Here is a 20,493-nt window from a genome sequence, read left to right on the forward strand (position 1 = left end):
GTGGAAGTGGACTGGAGGAAAGCGTTCATAAGAGTTTTCATAGTAGTAATAACAAAAACATGCAGCCTGGTTTAGATGCAGCTTTGCTATAAAAATAAGCCATACCAAAATTAGTGGCAAAATTCAAAATGACGTTATTGGAAATGAAACCCAAGATGCAGCTCGTCCAGCCCAATTATTCTCTGAACCCATCATATTACTTGGCCACCACTTCACCTACATTCTAGTGAAACTACCTCTTAACAGAACAGGAGAAAAAGTTTCTTAGAGGCTTAATGAGCTTAATTAATTAGCACTTAAGACACCAGCATAAAAATAAATACATTGTGGTGATCGTTCCATGGATCTACAGATGTGATAAAAAATGGCATGGAACTACACATGCACTTCGTACCAATGTCATCTGTGCTGGTTTAAATATTGACTATACCTCTGTAAGAGGTAGCCATAGAGGCACACTGGGTTAAGGGTACATGGGATCTTCTCTGTACAATTTCTGAAACTTTTTATGAGTCTATATTTTAAAAATAAAAAGTTTAAAAATTGCTGATTGCATTTTGACTCTTTTTTTTGTTTTGTTTTGTTTTGTCTTGCGGTACGCGGGCCTCTCACTGCTGTGGCCTCTCCCGTTGTGAGCACAGGCTCCGGACGCGCAGGCTCAGCGGCCATGGCTCACGGGCCCAGCCACTCCGCGGCATGTGGGATCCTCCCGGACCGGGACACGAACCTGCGTCCCCTGCATCGACAGGCGGACTCCCAACCACTGCACCACCAGGGAAGCCTGCATTTTGACTCTTTGATGTGTCATAAAGGTACAAAATATATAAAGTCACAAAATATATTTGAACCATAGCAAAGTACTTATTTGAAACATGATGAAAGCCATCCTCTATAGATATTAAACATGTATGTAAACCATGAGTCTCTTCCTTATTACCTGATAGGAGAGTTTTCTGATTTCTGATCAAGTCCCTAAAATCCAGTTAACTTGAAGGAAAGAGGCAACTGACCACATGATTTGCATAAAGTGAGGAGCATATGGAAACACCCAAATATGGATGATGCCCAATCAAGTGGCAGGAACGAAGTACTAAGTTATCAGCATCATTATTCATGTGGCTTTAAGTTCTTCATTTTGCTTCTCTCATCAAACCCAGCTCCCTCTGAGGTCATTTCTAAATGGCTTCATTTCTAATATTTCCAAATAAGTTTCAACTTTTTATTGTGAAATAATTATAGACCCATAAGAAGTTGCAAAAATAATACAGAGATATCCCATGTAACCTTTACCCAAGTCCCCCAAAGGTAATATAACTTTACTACTAGGAAATTGACATTGGGACAATTTTCAGGTTTTATTCGGATTTCACTAGTTTTTACATGTACTCGTGTGTGTGTGTGTGTGTGTGTGTGTGTGTGTGTGTGTGTGTGTGCTTCTATGTAATTTCATCACATGTAAGGATTCATGTAACCACCGTGACAATCAAGATACAGAATTGCTCCATTATCCCTAAAGATACGTTACCCTGTACAGTCATACCAACCATCCTCTCTCTAACTCCAGGCAACCAGGAATCTGTTTTCCATCTCTATAATCAATATCATTTCAAAAATTACATGAAGACGTACAGTATACAAACCTTTGACATGTTTTTTCACTCAGCGTAATGACTTTGAGATCCACCCAACAACTTGGATGGATCAATAGTTTGTTCTTTTTTATTATGGAGTAGTATTCCATTCCAATAATGGTTTACCAAGTGAGTCTGGGAATTAATTCACCAATTAAGAAAGGATAAGTTCCTTCATTTAAAAAAAAAGTATAGGGCTTCCCTGGTGGCGCAGTGGTTGAGAGCCCGCCTGCCGATGCAGGAATAGATACATCTGCATGAATTTCATATGGCCATGACAATAGAAAATACCACACATGACCTTGCTTGAGGACAGGTCTACCTGTGCCATTTCCTCTGAAGACCCCATCGACAGTGAATACTCTTCTCCACCAATCAACCAAATTATTTCTCCCAGTGAATCAGGCTTCCAGAGTTCCTATTTTAAGATATGATGCAGGGGGCTTCCCTGCTGGCTCAGTGGTTAAGAATCCACCTGCCAATGCAGGGGACACGGGTTCGAGCCCTGGTCCGGGAAGATCCCACATGCCGTGGAGGAACTAAGCCCCTGCGCCACAACTACTGAGCCTGCGAGCCACAACTACCGAAGCCCATGCGCCTAGAGCCCGTGCTCCACAACAGGCCACCGCAATGAGAAGCCCGTGCACCACAACGAAGAGTAGCCCCCGCTCGCCACAAGTAGAGAAAGCCTGCGCGCAGCAAAGAAGACCCAACGCAGACAAAAAAAAAAAGATATAATGCAGGAATGGCAAGTAAAACCAGGACCTCTGGGCATTCAAATACATTTTCGGTCAAGGACAGTGCCTTTTGGAGTTACCGGTTGCCAAGGAGACAGTATTAGGTGCTATATAGAAATGAATCATTGACTGCACGGCTCGATGACAAGCTGTATCTAGAGTTTCTTCATTGTGCAGGAGGGTTCTGTGGCCAGCTACTAAATTATTCTAACTATATATATAAATGCTTCTGTAACCTTTTTGACTGTCTAGAGAAGGAGAAATAATCCTTCAACAATTTTTTCTGAATAGATAATGTATGAGACGGTTATGCCCCAAAAAAGGGGGGGAACCAGAAAAAACTGTCCTTCCAGATCTTATGCCTTTTAATTAACTCCTGGAAAAAGGCAATAGGTCTGACACTCAAATTCTATCTTCCGTCACCTCAGGAGAATTTTCTCATTGTCTACAGGCTAATGAAAATATCTGTTTTCGCCTTTTAAGGTCATTTTTACCTGGGATAATTTGGAGTCACCACGTCTAAGAATAAACACAACATATCTGGGATAAAAAAGAAAATTTACAGGTAGTCTCACATCTAAGGGCAAAAATTACCTACGATTTTCTTCACTATTAGGTCACCATCTATTATTTAAGGTTCTAGCTGGGCTGCTCAACACAGTAGCCACTGCCACGTGTGGCTATTAGAATAAAGAAAATTTTTAATTTAGTTCTCCAGTCACAGCAGCCATGTCACAAGCACTCAAAGGTCACACATGGCCCGGGGCTACTACAGGGGCCATCAAGAAAACAGACCACTTCCATCACCACAGAATGTTTGATTGAAGGCTCTGCTCTAGACCAATTTGAAATGAATCTGTAACACACCACATTTCAGTTCTCAGTGATCCCACCTCCTCCAACCAACAAAAGGGAGGCACGTCCAAAGACTGCCTTAAATAAAATTTTCACCAATTTCAGAATCTTATCCATGAGTCCTGTTCTCTCCCCATGCCTAATGGAAGCCCAGGTATTACTGTGTCTAGGTGGCTCCAGGTAGAAGAGAGAACGTCACAGCGAGGCCACCTTTGAGTCCCATTACCTTGGATGCCATCCTGCACAGAAGAGACTGGGTTGTTAGCAATGATTCCGCTTAAGCCACTCAAAGCTTGCTTCCCACTGGCTTATGCTCCCGCGACGCCCGGCGCTCAGTAGCAAAGTATGAGGTGACTCTACCTTGCTGGGCGGAGCAGCATTCATAATTTATCACGGGAGGCAGTGACTGTGTCCTATGGCCACCCCGCTGTGTGCACACGGGGCTGCTGGAGAGTGATAAGAACTGGAAACTGGACCTCCCTCGAGGTTATGTTACAGCTACTGCTGATCTTTGATTAGTCACTTACATTCCTGACAGGTCGCCATGAGGTCCTTCAGTGAGCTATGCTGAAAAAGTAAAAATTAGCCCGACCTCCCAGCCTAGATCCAGCTTAGCAGAAATCCTCTTGGAATCCTCTCTTGATTCTGTTTGGAAAACTTTACATCCTCCGACTTCAAGGAAGCAAGTTGACAGGGCAACTTCAAGATCCAGAATATGGAGACTCTGGCTCTCCCCAGAGATTTCTCTTATTTTCATTTTATTCATTTTCAGAAGCAAATATCATGCATGTGTGCCTCATTTAAAAATTACAATGTTCAGGGCTTCCCTGGTGGCGCAGTGTTTGAGAGTCCGCCTGCTGATGCAGGGCACACGGGTTCGTGCCCCGGTCCGGGAAGATCCCACATGCCGCGGAGAGGGTGGGCCCGTGATCCATGGCCGCTGAGCCTGTGCATCCGGAGCCTGTGCTCCGCAGCAGGAGAGGCCACAACAGTGAGAGGCCCGTGTACCGCAAAAAAAAAAAAAAAATTACAGTGTTCTGAAATCTATAAAACAGAAACAGACTCAGAGACAGAGAGGACAGACTGGTGTTTGCCAAGGGGGAGGGTGTGTGGGGGAGGGAAGGATTGGGAGGGTGGGGTTAGCAGATGCAGAACTATTACATATAGGGATGGAGAAACAACAAGGACCTCCTGTACAGCACAGGGCACTAGATTCAACATCCTGTGATAAACCACCATGGAAAAGAATATGAAAAAGGATATATAGGTGTATAAATGAATCACTTTGCTGTACAGCAGAAATTAATACATTATAAATAAACTATGCTTCAATAAAATTTTTTTAAAAAGAAAATTTTGTGAAATTAAAAAGAATTACAACGTTCGGGTTTTTGGAGGCAGTGGAACTGCAGGTGGCTTTGTGGTGAAACTCAGAGCTGGTCCCTTCCAGGCTTGGAACTAATTTCTTTTTTAATAACTTTATTTATTTTTATTTTTGGCTGCGTTGGGTCTTCGTTGCGCATGGGCTTTCTCTAGTTGCAGCGAGCAGGGGCTACTCTTCCTTGCGGTGCGCGGGCTTCTCATTGCAGTGGCTTCTCTTGTTGTGAAGCATGGGCTCTAGGCGCGCAGACTTCAGTAGTTGTGGCGCACGGGCTTAGTTGCTCCGCGGCATGTGGGATATTCCCAGACCAGGGCTTGAATCCATGTCTCCTACATGGGCAGGAGGATTCTTAACCACTGAGCCACCAGGGAAGTCCTGGAACTAATTTCATGTTTGTCAAGTTGTATTCCATTGAAAAGACTTCTGTGGAGCAGGTATCTGGGTTGTTACCCCCCCCATGATCCCTATAGGATGTAGAAGGACTATGGGCAAGTGGTTCCCCTCTTGGGCCTCAGTTTCCTGCTGTATAAAACTTGGGAGAGGGCTTCCCTGGTGGTGCAGTGGCTGAGAGTCCGCCTGCCGATGCAGGGGACACGGGTTCGTGCCCCGGTCCGGGAAGATCCCACATGCCACTGAGTGGCTGGGCCCGTGATCCATGGCCGCTGAGCCTGCGCGTCCGGAGCCTGTGCTCCACAACGGGAGAGGCCACAACAGTGAGAGGCCCGCGTACCGCAAAAAAAAAAACAACTTGGGAGGATTATGGTACCACCTCCCCAGGCTGTTACGAGGATTGTAATACCTCTAAAGCACTTGGAAAGGTGCCTGGCACCAGTGGCATCATTAAGTGCTAGTACTAATATTATAGCTAAGATTGGCATCCTTAAGCCCACCTCCTCTGCAGGCCCCTCCCCACAGGGGTCCACCATTATTTTCTTGCTGTGTTTCCTTCCAGACTTTTTTCTATGCATGTACGTGCCTGTACATGTACCCATAACAAGTACAGTGTTGATTTGTGTGTAGGGGTATGATCACATGTGCACATTTATGCGAGTGTATCATATGGTATATAAAGTTCTGCAATTTGATATTTTTACTCAATGTTTCAGCTTGGAGTTCTTGGCATTTCAGTGCCCAGCAGGCTATCACTAGATCATGCTTAAAATCTTAACTCGCGGCTTCCCGGGTGGTGCAGTGGTAAAGAATCCGCCCGCCAATACAGGGAACACGGGTTCGTAACCCTGGCCCAGGAAGATCCCACAGGCCGTGGAGCAACTAAGCCCGTGCACGACAACTACTGAGCCTGCGCTCTAGAGCCCGCACGCCACAACTACTGAGCCTGCTTGCCTCGAGCCCACGCTCTGCAACAAGAGAAGACACCGCAATGAGAAGCCCGCGCACCGCAACGAAGAGTAGCCCCTGCTCGCCACAACTAGAGAAAGCCCTCGTGCAGCAACGAAGGCCCAACACTGTCAAAAATAAATAAAATAAAATAAATTTTTAAAAAATCTTAAGTCACTAGTGATGGACATTTGGGTTGTTTCCACTTTCTGGCTATTGTGAACAATGGCTTTATGAACATTCATGTAAAAGTTTTTGTGTACATATGTTTTCATTTCTCCTGGGCATATATTTAGGAGTGGAATTGCTGGTAAGTTATGTGTAACTCTATGTTTAACTTTTTGAGGAACTGCCAAATCTTCCAAAGTGTCTGCACCATTTTATATTCCCATCAGAAATGTACGAGACTTCCAGTTTCTCCGTACCCTGGCCAACACTTGTTATTGTTCTTTTTGATTATAGCCATTCTAGTGTGTGTGAAGCAGTATCCCACAGTGGCTTGGGCTTGCATTTCCCTAATGCCTAATGACGTTGAGCATCTTTTCATGTGTTTTTTGGCCATTTGTATATGTTGTGTGGAAATGTCTATTCAAATCCTTTGCTCATTTTTAAATTGGACTATCCATCCTTTTATTGTTGTGTTGTAAAAACTCTTTGCATATTCTGGATACTAGACTCTTAATAGATAAATAATTTGCAAATATTTTCTTCCTTTTCTGTAGGTTGTCTTCTCATTTTATTTTTAATATTTATTTGGCTGTGCTGAGTCTTAATTGCAGCATGCAGGATATTCGTTGCAGAATGCAAGATCTTCAGTTGTGGCATGCAGGATCTTCAGTTGCAGTGCACGGGCTCTAGTTCCCTGACCAGGGATCGAACCTGGGCCCCCTGCACTGGGAGTGCAGAGTCTTAGCCACTGGACCACCAGGGAAGTCCCTGTCTTATTTTCTTGATAGTGTCCTTTGAAGCACAGAAGTTTTTCATTTCAGTGAAGCCAAATTCATCTGTTTGTTAGGTGCCCTATCTAAGAAACCAGTGCCTAACCCAAGGTCACAAAGATTTACACCTATGTTTCTTCTAAGAATTTTATAGTTGGCCTATTTTGAGTTAATTTTTAAATACAATATGAGGGTCTAACTTCATTATTTTGCATGTGATATCCAGTTGTCCCAGCACCATTTGTTGAAAAGTTCTTCTTTCCCCCATTGAATTGTCTTGGCAACCTTGTAGAAAATCAGTTGAGCATAAATGTATGGGTTTATTTCTGGACTTTCAATTCTATTCCTCTAATCTACACGTCTATCCTTATACCAGTTCTACACAGTCTTTTTGTGTTTGTTTTTTAATATTTATTTATTTATTGGCTGTGTTGGGTCTTCGTTGCTGAGCGCTGGCTTTCTCTAGTTGTGGCAAGCGGGGGCTACTCTTTGTTGTGTTGTGCGGGCTTCTCATTGTGGTGGCTTCTCTTGTGGAGCACGGGCTCTAGGCGTGCAGGCTTCAGTAGTTGTGGCTCACGGGCTCCACAGCACAGGCTCAGTAGTTGTGGCACACAGCCTTAGTTACTTTGAGGCAGTGGGATCTTCCTGGACCAGGGCTTGAACCCGTGTCCCCTGCACTGACAGGCGGATCTTAACCACTGCGCCAGCAGGGAAGTCCCTACACCGTCTTAATTACAGTTGCTTTGTAGTAAAAGTTTTGAAATCGGGAAATTTAAGTAATACAACTTCATTCTTCTTTTTCAAGATTATTTTGGCTATTCTGAGTTAGGATCAGCCTGTCAATTTCTGCAAAAAGCCAGGTGGGATTTTGATAGGGATTGCATTGAATCTGTAGATCAGTTTAGGGGTATTGCCATCTTAACAATATTAAATCGTTCTTTCCATGAACATGTCTTTCCACTTATTTGGGTCTTCTTCAGTTTCTTTCAATGGTATTTTATAGTTTTCAGTGTACAAGTCTTACACTTCTTTTGTTAAATTTAACAAAATTCCTAATTCTTTAATAATTATTATTTAATAATAATTACTATTTAATTTAACAAAATTCCTAATTATTTTATTCTTTTTGATACTTTTTGTAAATGGAATTATTTTCTTGGTTTCATTTTTGGATTCTTCATTGCTAATATACAGAAATACAACGGATTTTTTTGTATATTGATCTTGTATCTTGAAAACTTGCTAAACTCATCAGGTGTAACAGTTCTTTCGGTGTCATAATATATATTTTTTTAATTTAAAAAGAGGTCAAGTCAAGGTCAACATCAACAGTCATAAATTATGGGGTTTTTTCGGTTTATTTTTTAATATTTCTTCTATTTTGGGCTGCGTTGGGTCTTAGTTGTGGCACGCCGCGGTGCACGGGCTCTTTGTTGTGGCATGTGGGTTTCTCTCTAGTTGTGGTGTGCTGGCTCAGTAGTTGCGGTGTGTGGGCTTACTTGCCCCACTGCGTGTGTGATCTTAGTTCCCCGACCAGGTATCGAACCTGCATCCCCTGCATTGGAAGGTGGATTCTTAACCACTAGACCACCAGGGAAGTCCCAGTCATAAATTATGTTTATAGGACATACCCTCAATGTGATGTGATGAAAATGATACTCTAGCCTCTGTGGTTTTCTTCCCAATAACCCATAACCCTGAAATAATCATGAGAAAACATCAGACAAATTTCAAAGAAGAGTGACAGGAGAAAAGACAAAAGAGAATGGCTTTACTGGAAAAAAAAAATTAATCAAGGCACTTAAATTACATTTCTGACATTTTATTTCCACCCATGATTGGCAGCTTGTTCTAAAGCAAAGAATGAAATAACATCAGTGTACACAAGAGACAGAACATATAAATGGACAACGGCCAGACCACGTATAAAATCAGAACTCTGACCCATAACCTGTAGCGACCTGCTCAGGAAACCAACACCGTACCTATAACACACAGCCCAGGAAGCCAACCTGCCACCCATCTCCAGTAATAATCCAGGAAAGTCAAACAATAACTCTGTAACTGTTGGCTCAAAATGGCCAGGACTTGATGAAAAACCACCAGCTTCCCTAGCTTTTGTCCCCACTTCCAACTTAGGACCAATTAGTGAAAGCCAAATATGTACCCTTAGATAATCACAGACGATGCCCTGCTTCTAGTTAGCCCACGTCCAGTTCCCTGTGCCAACAACATCCAGCTGAGGCATCCCTGATGCCTTCCCTTTTTCCCCACTATGCAGGCTTTCTCACTCCTCTCCCGGCCTTTGATTCCCTGCCCAAACACAAATGATGGTGGCTGACTCCCTTGTCGTCCCAAGCTCTGAATAAACAGCCTTTGTTTGTTCTCATTCGGTTGGTCTTCATTTATTTCCACAGTTGCTGTCATTCAGCCGTTTTCACTGATTTTTGCAGAAGAAAAACTTCAGAAATTTTCACTGAATACAGTGAATTCTCTAATAAAATTGTTGTGCTGGAAACTTTCATCTCTGGAGACATTGGAAAGTTGCAAGAATTGAGCTGAAGAAATAGACAGGGACGATATTGCATTTTTCTGGAATGTACTGTGAAAACGAATTTTTATGAGTATCTACCAAGTTTATCCTTATGTTTAAGACTTTTTCTAACTGTTTGCATGGCCTGTTTCTTCACATCTATTTAACATGCATATGCAAAAAAGATCGGTAGCCATGAAGACGTTGGCAAAATTTGCAGAAGGCTTAAAAACTCAAAATGTAATGTTACTGTTCCTCACTGTGACAGAAAATACGTAGGCGTAACTTTTTTCCCCTTTTGTCACAAAACACGTTAATGTAATTAAAAAGTACTGATCCATTACTTCTTTTCCTATTTTGTACTGAAATATTTTAATTTTGAAGTTTTTTTTTTTTACTGGCATGATTTTACATATATTGGGTTGGCCAAAAAGTTCATTCATTTAGTGAATATGTTGTTCCATACAATTCTTGGTGAGAACGAAAAACGTCTCTTACTTGTACTTAAAACCGAACGAACTTTTTGGCCAAACCAATAAAAAGTAAAATAAGACAAATTTCACTCTCTCCACATTTTTTCTGACTATCGTTGTCTAATTTCATGATTCTTACTGAAAATAGTTTTATTGTACAGAAGAGAGAGGTGTTCAAAATGACCTCGGCAGGTGGCAGACGCTCCAGGTACACAACTGTATTGGCTAATGGTCTTTTTCATGGCCGTGTAGGTTCCCGTCGTGTGAATTCACCATAAAATACTGAACCAGACCCCAGAGATTAGCGTTTAGGTTGTTTCAAGTTTTTTGCCGTACACTTGACTTTGAGGCACACATATAGGAAGAACTGTGGGATACTAAATTCCTAAGTGGAATTGCTAAGTCAAGGTTTACATGCATTTTATAATTCGCTCAACATTGCCAGCTGTCCTCCATCAAAGATGCGCAAATTTACATGCCCAGCAGGGCCCAGAGATGCTTATTAGTTCCATCACAATATGGCCTGCCAGCTACCACTGCGTATTATCAAAAGTCTTGATTGCTCCAACTTTCTTTTAGTTGTAAAGAAGGCTGAGACTTTTTTTTCCTTATGCTTAAAGGCCACTTGAATTTCTTCATCCTTAGTCCTTGTCTTTCTCCTCCCTCCCCTTTTCTGGACCGTGGATCTTTATCTCACTGATTTGTAAGCTCTTTATAACTTAAGGAAATTGGCCCTTTGTCGCATGTTGCAAATAATTATCTCAGTTTCTTTCTTGCCTTTTCACATTTTTTGGGAGTTTTCAAACTTTGTTTTCAATTTGCATAGAGTTAAATTCGATCGGAAGTCATTTCCTTAATGGTTTCTAGGTTGGGATTTTGCTCATCAAGGCCTTTGCCGCTCTATGGCCTCTAGTCTTTAAAGGGACAGCAATGGCTCCAGGTGGAAATGTTAACTTATTAATGGGAAGCACTTCTTCCCCCCTAAAATTTTATATATGAACAAACCACTCTTTTACAGAAAAATATACAAGATTTTGAAAGCCTCCTATAAACATAAGTACTATGGCAGGAACTCTAAGAAAAGGGAGCGGGTTATTATTAGCACAGATGCTGTATGTTTTACCCAAGCCAGTCTGACAACAGTTTGTTCTGGAATTTAAAAGAATTCTTGGGAGAGAAAAGCCCTCTTATTCCACTGACATTGATAAACTGTAGGATGTTAGCCTGTAGTACTTAGAAGTGATCTCAAGGAGAAAATCTGTCTGAGGATTAACTCATCTTGGAAGAAAATAGAGCTGGAGAGCAAGTCTTGATATCAGCATAAAACCCTTGAATCCAGTCAAGTTTTTCAGAAGTGTGATCCAATACTCAACCCAGTCTGGGCTGGATTTTTGCCCCTTGAAACTGACAGTCTTAATGAATACAGATGTAGTTCTGAAGGATGTAGTAAGAGGAGCTGGGAGGGAGGGAAGCTGGCAAGATGGATTGGGAAGTGAGGGGAAAGGAATGGGCTAGACTGGGAACAGTCTAGGTCACTGGATGAGGGTCCTTTGGGGCTTAGGAAGGAAAAAGAGAAGTAGAAGAGACCTAACAGACAGCATCAAGGAAGAACCAAATGGATTTGCATAAAAGGAGTCAGGGAAACATTAACTAGAGTGCTGTTTCATGTAGAGATTTCAAAAATTAAGAGGAATGCAGATGAAATGATGACATACCTAGAAAACTTAAGAGAAATAATGTAAAAACCCCTAGAGTTATAAAGGGCACTCGGTAAAGTGGCTGAATACAGGATAAATACAAGACACAACACGTGCTTATTGATTTTCTTTTCTTTCTTTCTTTTGGCCGTGCCACATGGCTTGTGGGATCTTAGTTCCTCGACCAGGGATAGGACCTGTGCCCTCAGCAGTGAAAGCACAGAGTCCCAACCACTGAACCGGCCAGGGAATTCCCTGCCTATTGATTTTCTAACAGAAAATACATTGGGAAGAAAAGCTCATCTACAGGGGCATAAGATCTCTAGCACTAACATTAAAAAGACATGTACAGGAGGCTCCTAAAGAAAAAGTTTTAAGTTTACTAAGAGATAAAGATGGCTTGAACATTCCTGCTACAAAGACAACACTTAAAGATGTCAGTTACCCTCCATTAATATTTATGTAGATTGAATGCAATTCCAATCTACAGATGAATCCGTATTTGAAAACTGACAAAATATTGTCAGTGTTTTGAAAAAGAATAAACAGATAAAAGCTAAGAAAAAGGATTGCAATTTAGGGGTGTTTGTCCTGCTGAGATAGTAAAACACTGTAGAGCTATAATAGTTCTATGTGTATGTACGTGGCTGTATGACTCTGAATGTATATGGTTGTGTAATTCTGAATATATTTTTAAAAACCGTTGAATTGTGCGATTTAAAGTGCTGAGTTGTGTGGTATGCGAATTGGATGGGACTGCAACTAACAAGAGGCTGATGCCTGACAAGGAATCCTACTCCAGGGCAAGGCAGGGGCTGCACGTCCTTTCTTGTGGGAATGGTGTAAATAATCACCATGAGGTCAGCAAGGCCAGAGAGCCCAGGTGCGATGCCCAAATGCAATCATTCATGCACCCCTCAACAAATATTTGTGGAGGGCCTACTGGGTACCACATACTAAGAATTCAGCAGTGAACAAGACAGATGAGATGTGCCCTCAGGATGCTCACAGTACACAGCAGGGCCAGGACTGAGGTGAGGTAAGTGTCTCACGGGTGCAAAATTTAAGAGGGTGTCAAAAAACTCAGTAATTATCTTAGCCTGGGCTGTCATAACAAAAGACCAGAGACCTTGTGGCTTCTACAACAGAAATTCAAACTCACCCTTCCTCCACCTTTGCTTTTTCTTTTTTAACATCTTTTTTGGAGTAAAATGGCTTTACAATGGTGTGTTAGTTTCTGCTGTATAACAAAGTGAATCAGCTATATGTATACATGTATCCCCATCCTCCACCTTTTTATTCTATTCAGATCCTCAAACGACTGAATGACGCCCACCCACATTAATGAGGGTGATCTTTACTCAGTCTACCAATTCAAATACTAATCTCTTCTGGAAACATCCTTACAGACATACCCAGAAATGACATTTACCAGCTACCTGGGCATCCCTTAGCCCTGTCAAGTTGACACATAAAATTAACCATCACGCCTTATAAGAATCTTCTGAGTCAAAGTGAGAGAGTGGCATGGACATATAGGCACTACCAAATATAAAATAGATAGCTAGTGGGAAGCAGCCGCATAGCACAGGGAGATCAGCTCAGTGCTTTGTGACCTCCTACAGGGGTGGGATAGGGAGGGTGGGAGGGAGATGCAAGAAGGCGGAAATATGGGGATATATGTATATGTATAGCTGATTCACTTTGATATAAAGCAGAAACTAACACACCATTGTAAAGCAATTGTACTCCAATAAAGATGTTTAAAAAAAATCTTCTGAGTCAAATACGAATAACCTCATTTTGCAGAGGAGCAAGATATAGATTTGAGAAACCAAGTAACTTGCCCAAGGTCAAGATCACACAGCTAGTAACTAGTGATATCAGGTAGACACGCAAGCCAGTATTCTTAACCACTGTGCCAGATGCTGGGGAAATGTACCCAGTTCTCATTTATCAGGTTCTGGTACAATCAGAACAAAAACCTCTCATATTTTTTTCTTTTCTATTCTGTTGCCTTTGGGCTACATTTAAGAGTTTAAACCAGCATTTTACAACCATCTTAGTAAACACTGAATCAGGCTAGAATCCTGAATGGATACTGAACCCAGGGGGACATTTTGATAAGGCACAGAATATCTTCCAGCAGACTGCACATTAACAGAAAGGAGGAAAAGAGTAACTCTACAGTGGAGAAATCAGACCAACACCTCCACCGGGTGGCGAAAGTCAGCATCACCAACAAGGGGCAAACGGACATGGTGAGACTCCAGATCTGATTCCTTGAGAAGGAAGCAACATCACCTCTGCAGTTTTGTGGACAAGAATGCATAACTGGAATCGAATTGCCAGGAAACATCGGACAAACACAAGATGAACAAGTTCCATTAAGCAAACGGGGTGAGAGGGACTGTATTTTTCCCAAATGTTAATGTTATAAAGACCAGGGAGAGGAACCAAGATGGCGGAGTAGAAGGACGTGCTCTCACTCCCTCTTGTGAGAACACCAGAATCACAACTAGCTGCTGGACAATCATCAACAGGAAGACACTGGAACTCACCAAAAAAGATACCCCACATCCAAAGACAAAGGAGAAGCCACAATGAGACGGTAGGAGGGGCGCAATCACGATAAATTCAAATCCCATAACTGCTGGGGGGGTGACTCACAGACTGGAGAACACTTATATCACAGAAGTCCACCCACTGGAGTGAAGGCTCTGAGCCCCACATCAGGCTTCCCAACCTGGGGGTCCGGCAACGGGAGGAGGAATTCCTAGAGAATCAGACTTTGAAGGCTAGCGGGATTTGACTGCAGGACTTCAACAGGACTGCAGGAAACAGAGACTCCACTCTTGGAGGGCACATACAAAGTAGTGTGAGCAGTGGGACCCAGGGGAAGGAGCACTGACCCCATAGGAGACTAAATCAGACCTACTTGCTAGTGTTGGAGGGTCTCCTGCAGAGGCGGGACAGAGGTGGCTGTGGCTCACCATGGGGACAAGGACACTGGCAGCAAAAGTTCTGGGAAGTACTCCTTGGCGTGAGCACTCCCAGAGCTGTCGTTAGCCCCAGCAAAGAGCCCAGGTAGGCTCCAGTGTTGGGTTGCCTCAGGCCAAATAACCAACAGGGAGGGAACACAGCCCCACACATCAACAGTCAAGTGGGTTAAAGTTTTACTGAGCTCTGCCCACCAGAGCAACAGTCAGCTCTACCCACCACCAGCCTCTCCCATCAAGCCTCTTAGATAGCCACTAACATGGGAAAGGAAACAGCCACCCAAGTCCAGGAAGCACAGCGAGTCCCACACAGGATAAATCCAAGGAGAAACACGCTGAGACAAATAGTAAGCAAATTGGCAAAAATCAAAGACAAAGAAAAATTATTGAAAGCACCAAGGGAAAAACAACAAATAAGAGACAAGGAAACTCCCATAAGGTTAACAGCTGATTTCTCAGCAGAAACTCTACAAGCCAGAAGGGAGTGGCACATGAAAAGCTGCTCAACATCACTAATTATTAGAGAAATACAAATCAAAACTACAATGAAGTATCTCTTCACACTAGTTAGAATGGGCTTCATCAGAAAATCTACAAACTACAAATGCTGGAGAGGTGGAGAAAAGGGAACCCTCTTGCACTGTTGGTGGGAATGTAAATTGATACAGCCACTATGGAGAACAGTATGGAGGTTCCTTAAAAAACTACAAATAGAATTACCATATGATCCAGCAATCCCACTACTGGGCATATACCCAGAGAAAACCATAATTCAAAAAGACACATGCACCCCAATGTTCATTGCAGCACTATTTACAATAGCCAGGTCACAGAAGCAACCTAAATGCTCATCGACAGACGAATGGATAAAGAAGTTGTGGTACATGTGTACAATGGAATATTACTCAGCCATGAAAAAGAGCGAAACTGCGTCATTTGTTGAGACATGGATGGATCTAGAGACTATCGTACAGAGTGAAGTAAGTCAGAAAGAGAAAAACAAATATCGTATATTAATGCATGTATGTGAAACCTAGAAAAATGGTACAGATTACCCGGTTTGCAGGGCAGAAGTTGAGACACAGATGTAGAGAACAAATGTATGGACACCAAGGGGGGAAAACCGTGGTGGGGTGGGGATGGTGGTGTGCTGAATTGGGCGATTGGGATTGACATGTATACACTGATGTATATAAGATTGATGACTAATAAGAACCTGCAGTATAAACAAACAAACAACAACACAAAAAAGACCAGGGAAGGCTGTGAAAAAGTTCCAGGTTAAAGAGTTGTGACAACTAAACACAAAACCTGACCCTTGATGAAATCCTGCACTGGAGGAGAAAAGATGCCAGAAAGAAGATGATTTCAGGGCAAAGGGAGCATGAATGATAAAGCAAATGGGATAAACTGCTCACAATAGGGGAATCTGGGTAAAGGGTGTATGGGTCTTCTTGGCACTATTCTCATTCTTGTATGTAAACATAAACATTAAGAAAAAATATATAAAACCAATCTTCCTTTTGACTCCAGGTTTGGTTTCAATATTTTTTTTTTTTTTGGCTGCACGGCTCACAGGCAGCATGTGGGATCTTCCCGACCAGGGAGTGAACTCATGCCCCCTGCAGTGGAAGCTTGGAGTCTTAACAACTGGACCACCAGGGAAGTCCCGGTTTCAGTATGTTTCTGATAATTACAAAGCTGATTATATTGGTCATATTCCTAAAGAAATTCCTCAAGACCCTTTTAGTGTTCTGGTTACTGAATTCCAATTTTGGGGGGTGAGGTTCCCCACACATATTGTATGACAAGCAATTCTCAGGACACCCCCTGTGTGTCCTACAATTCGTTGATGCTGACACTATACCCAAATTCCACAGGTTAAGGGTTCTCCCCCCCACCCCCACCCCACTTGTGATGCCAACCCCAAGTCCAGGTTGTTACCTGCACTTCTGGCCAACTGGCTATAAACAAGAGGTTCCCATAACCCCCTCCTGATGTTCAGTTAACTTGCTAGAGTGGCTCACAGAACTCTGAGAAACCTATTACTTACTAGATCACTCATTTATTATAAAAGAATGTAACTCAGGGACAGCCAGACGGAAGTGATGCACGGGGCAAGGTATGTGGGAAGGGGCATGGAATCCCCATGTCCTATGCTCACCACTGTCCCAGAATCTCCACGTGCTCACCAACCTGGAAGATCTCTGACTCCTGTCCTTTTGGGGTTTCTATGGAGGCTTCATTACACTGGCATGGTTGTGCCAGCTAAGGAAGGTTGCTCGCCTCCCAGTTCTACAAGAATTAAGTCATGAGCCCCTGCAGTCAATGGCCTTCAACATACCCTGAAAGGAATTCAGGGCAGAGATCAGCAATGAGGCACTCTGCGCACTGGGAAAACTGGCAAAATAGACCTTCAGATAGTTAGATATTTTCAGGAGAAAATTTTATGATCCTGGATTCTTATATCTTCCTACTTAGAAAAGCACTAAAGCCATTAACCAAGATATCAATTCCTTGTGACCAGCAGAAAACTTCTACTGAGATGTGGGCTTGGTTTCAGTACCTTTCACCAAAATCACACATATACTGTCCTCCCCCCTTACCTCTTTGGAGCAGTTCCTCAGAGCTGAGAGGCTCTCTCCCAGGCTATAGTCCTCAGTAGGATACTGAATAAACTCAACCCACAGCTTTTCCATTGTGCCTTTTTTCCCCAAGTCAACAATTGATTAAATCATTGGCCATTGGAGACTGATTCAACTTCTAGCCCCTCTTCCCTCCCCAGAGAGGGAAGAGGTTTTGGGGTGGGAGGTGAGCCCTGGTCTCCTGGCAACCAGCCCCCATCCTCTGGTGCATCCCAAAAGCCACGTCATTAACATAACAAAAGATGCTTTTTATCACTTGTAACACTTAGAAAGTTCCAAGGGTTTGGGGAGCTGTGAGCCAGCAACTGTGGACAAAGACCAAATATATATTTCTTATAAATCACAACATCACATCCAAATTATTTTAACTATTTAACTTTCTTTGTACTTTTCTTTGTTGGCAAAACAAAACAAAAAACCCAAAAAGCTCCTCCTCCTTCCCACCCAATCCCAACATGCAAAATTATATCTGAAACTTACTTCTTATCAAATGTTCTTGCTTGCATCCTGCCCTTCACAGTAACCAGTGTGGAACCAGGCACAGAAGTAGTCTCAAGATAACGCTTTATAGACTCAAAATTCTCTAAATCTAAGGTATGATTAATATCTGGAAGTAGGATATTACCAAAAAGAACCTAGTCATACTGTGTGAGAAATATGGTATGTCAGAGATACTGATCCTGTCTTTATTTACATTTTTGATATTTTACTCACCATGGATTTTTTTACATTAATTGATTTTTAAAAAACATTGTTTATCTTGACTATTGAGTTTTTTTGGCAACCGTTTAAATTTTACACCCTTGCCTCATCCTAGTTCCAGACCTTCTGAGATTCAAAGTTCATTGATTAAAAAAAAAAAAAAAATCAGACGTGAACAGAAAAAAATATTGCAGAATACTGGTGAGATTATGTATGTTAGGTTTATTTCCCTTTGATTCCCTTTACACTATGAAAAGAGCAATTCTGTACAATACTGTTGAAAAGGGGATGAAATGTATACATAATTCTGTAAGAAATAATTTCATTTGCCACAAAGTCTCCTAATCCAGTCAACCTCAAAAAGACCATTTCTTTTCTTTCTTCAAAAGAAATTGTGGACTAAGTTATATAGCATGAAAAAAAATAACAAAATGTCCATTGACTGATAAATGAATAGACAAATGTGTTATGTCCATACAATGTCATATTATTCAGCTTTAAAGAAGAATGAGGGAGTTCCCTGGAAGTCCAGTGGTTAGGACTCTACGACTTAGCACTTTTCACTGCCTTGGCACTTTTCAATCCCTGGTCCAGGAACTAAGATTCCACAATCCGTGCTGCATGGCCAAAAAAAATAAAAAGAATGAAGTTCTGATACATACTGTAAGATGGATACATTTTTGACACATTGCTAAATGAAATACGTCAGACACAAAAGGCCATATATTGTATGATTCTATTTATATGAAGCGTCCAGAGTAGGCAAATCCATAGACAGAAAGTAGATTCGTGTTTGCTAGGGACTAAGGGGAGAAGGAAAAGAGTAGCAACTGCTTATGGGTATGGAGTTTCTTTGTGAGGTGACAAAAATGTTCTGGAATCGTGGTGATGATTGCACAACTTTGTGAATATACTAAAACTCACTGAACCGTATGGTTTAAACAGGTAAATTTTATGGTTTTCAAATGATAATAAAGATGTTATTAAAAACAACAACAAACAGGGAAGAAAAATTAACCACAGCATAAGAATGCTAAATATAAGAAGAGGGGGGAAATGTCCATAAAATGAAACAGAGGCTTCTAGATACATGGCCAAGAAAACATCCTGCTAAAAAGTAGGAGGCAGCTTTAGGCGGTAAAAAATGTAGTAGCTTCAGCCGGCATTTTCAGCAGATCTAATCTTAGCTTTCCTAATTGCTTAATTTTCCTGAGCCTTATTTTCTCATCTGTGAAAATGTAGATAGTGATATCTACTTCCCAGGGTTGGTATGAGGGTGGCCTTCACACACAGTAGGATTGCGACTCATGTCAGCCACAATCATGTATATCTGTGTGCTTCTGGTTGCTGTCTCAGTTCATCTCGAGAAAAAGGATAAGTCGGCAGTGACTAGACTGAATAGGCAAAAGTTATAAGAGAAAGAACATCAGAGGAGACTGCTGCCTACAGAGAGGGAGAGAAAACTAGGAAATGAATAAATAAGGAGAAGGTGATGGATAAGCAAATGGGCAAGTGGGTCATTAGAGACGGCAGGATAAATGTAGAGTAGCTAAGGCATTTAGGTACCACCTAAACTTGGGAGCTGGCTTAAAACGGACTAAGGTCCATGAAAATCTTGCAGCTCTTTGGTAATAGTAGCAAATCCTAACACAGTACTTATTCTGTGGCCAGTATTGTGCTAAGTGTTTTATACATTTTTAATCATTTACTCCCTACAATAACCTACAAGATAGATCCTGTTATTGTTCCTGTTCTCAAGTTAGGAAACGAGGCACAGAGGAGATAAATAACTTACCCAGAGTCACAAAGCCAGAAAGTCAGCTATAGTACATGGTTCTTCTATATTCCACATTTTCTCTATTGTACCTTCAAAATGTTTGCTTTATGAAGTGTGATAAAACCAAAATGTCATAGCAACTTGGGTTAGTAATAGCTTGAAATGATCTTTTAAGAGCCACGCGATTATTGTAACTGAGCTTTCAAATGTGCTATGAAAATGAAGTTGAAAAGATGTAAAACACACACTAGCCTGGGGAGTGAGCCTTGTCAGGGAATTAGACCCTGGGGCTCTCACATGGGGGCGGTGAGCCTGGCATCCTTCCCACCAAGCTTTTTGGGGAAATGGTGAATGGGTCCCCTTCTCAGGGAGAGATATGGTCAAACACCTCACACCCAATCTTCTAAAAAGTGAATTGAGAGGTGTTGGGACCGAAATCAGCAGATGTAAGGTCTAGACAATGTTCTCAATGAACAGTTTTATCACAATTTGAGCAAGTGTTTTCCCATAAATTAGAGACCACAGGGTTATATTTTTTCCTTTCTGCAAGGGGGCAAATTTCCCCAGTCAAGAGGCACGTGGTGCTAATTTTCGGAGCCATAAACGTGTTCTACGTGCATTGGGGGGAAACAGTGCCTATGCCTGTAGAAGTTATTGACTGCCAATCTGCTGTTTCTTCATTTTCTTCTTTATCAGTAAATATTCATTGAGTGTCCACGGAACAAAAACAGAAAGATCTGTGACAAATCCCTCTACTTTATATGGTGAATCTGCCATCAAAAGACAC

At 41.9% G+C, this 20,493-nt stretch overlaps 1 protein-coding gene across 5 annotated transcripts in view; it reads right to left on the bottom strand.

Moving 5' to 3' along the window:
- MYO1H (myosin IH) overlaps positions 1-20,493 on the bottom strand; it is a 100,094-nt gene that overhangs the window by 68,882 nt on the left and 10,719 nt on the right. For 4 of the 5 annotated variants that reach the window (XM_024741471.1, XM_024741469.1, XM_024741468.1 and 1 more), the window contains exon 1: positions 3,450-3,500. The exons of the other annotated variant lie outside the window; for it this stretch is intronic. In XM_024741471.1, coding sequence (XP_024597239.1) covers positions 3,450-3,461 — 12 coding nt within the window. In that variant the 5' untranslated portion in view covers positions 3,462-3,500. Of the gene's footprint in view, positions 1-3,449; positions 3,501-20,493 lie in introns of those variants that run through there. 5 annotated transcript variants of the gene reach the window in all.

The sequence above is a fragment of the Neophocaena asiaeorientalis genome, unplaced genomic scaffold (assembly GCF_003031525.2).
Source record: "Neophocaena asiaeorientalis asiaeorientalis breed wild unplaced genomic scaffold, Neophocaena_asiaeorientalis_V1.1 scaffold648, whole genome shotgun sequence".
Classification (NCBI taxonomy): Eukaryota; Metazoa; Chordata; class Mammalia; order Artiodactyla; family Phocoenidae; genus Neophocaena; species Neophocaena asiaeorientalis.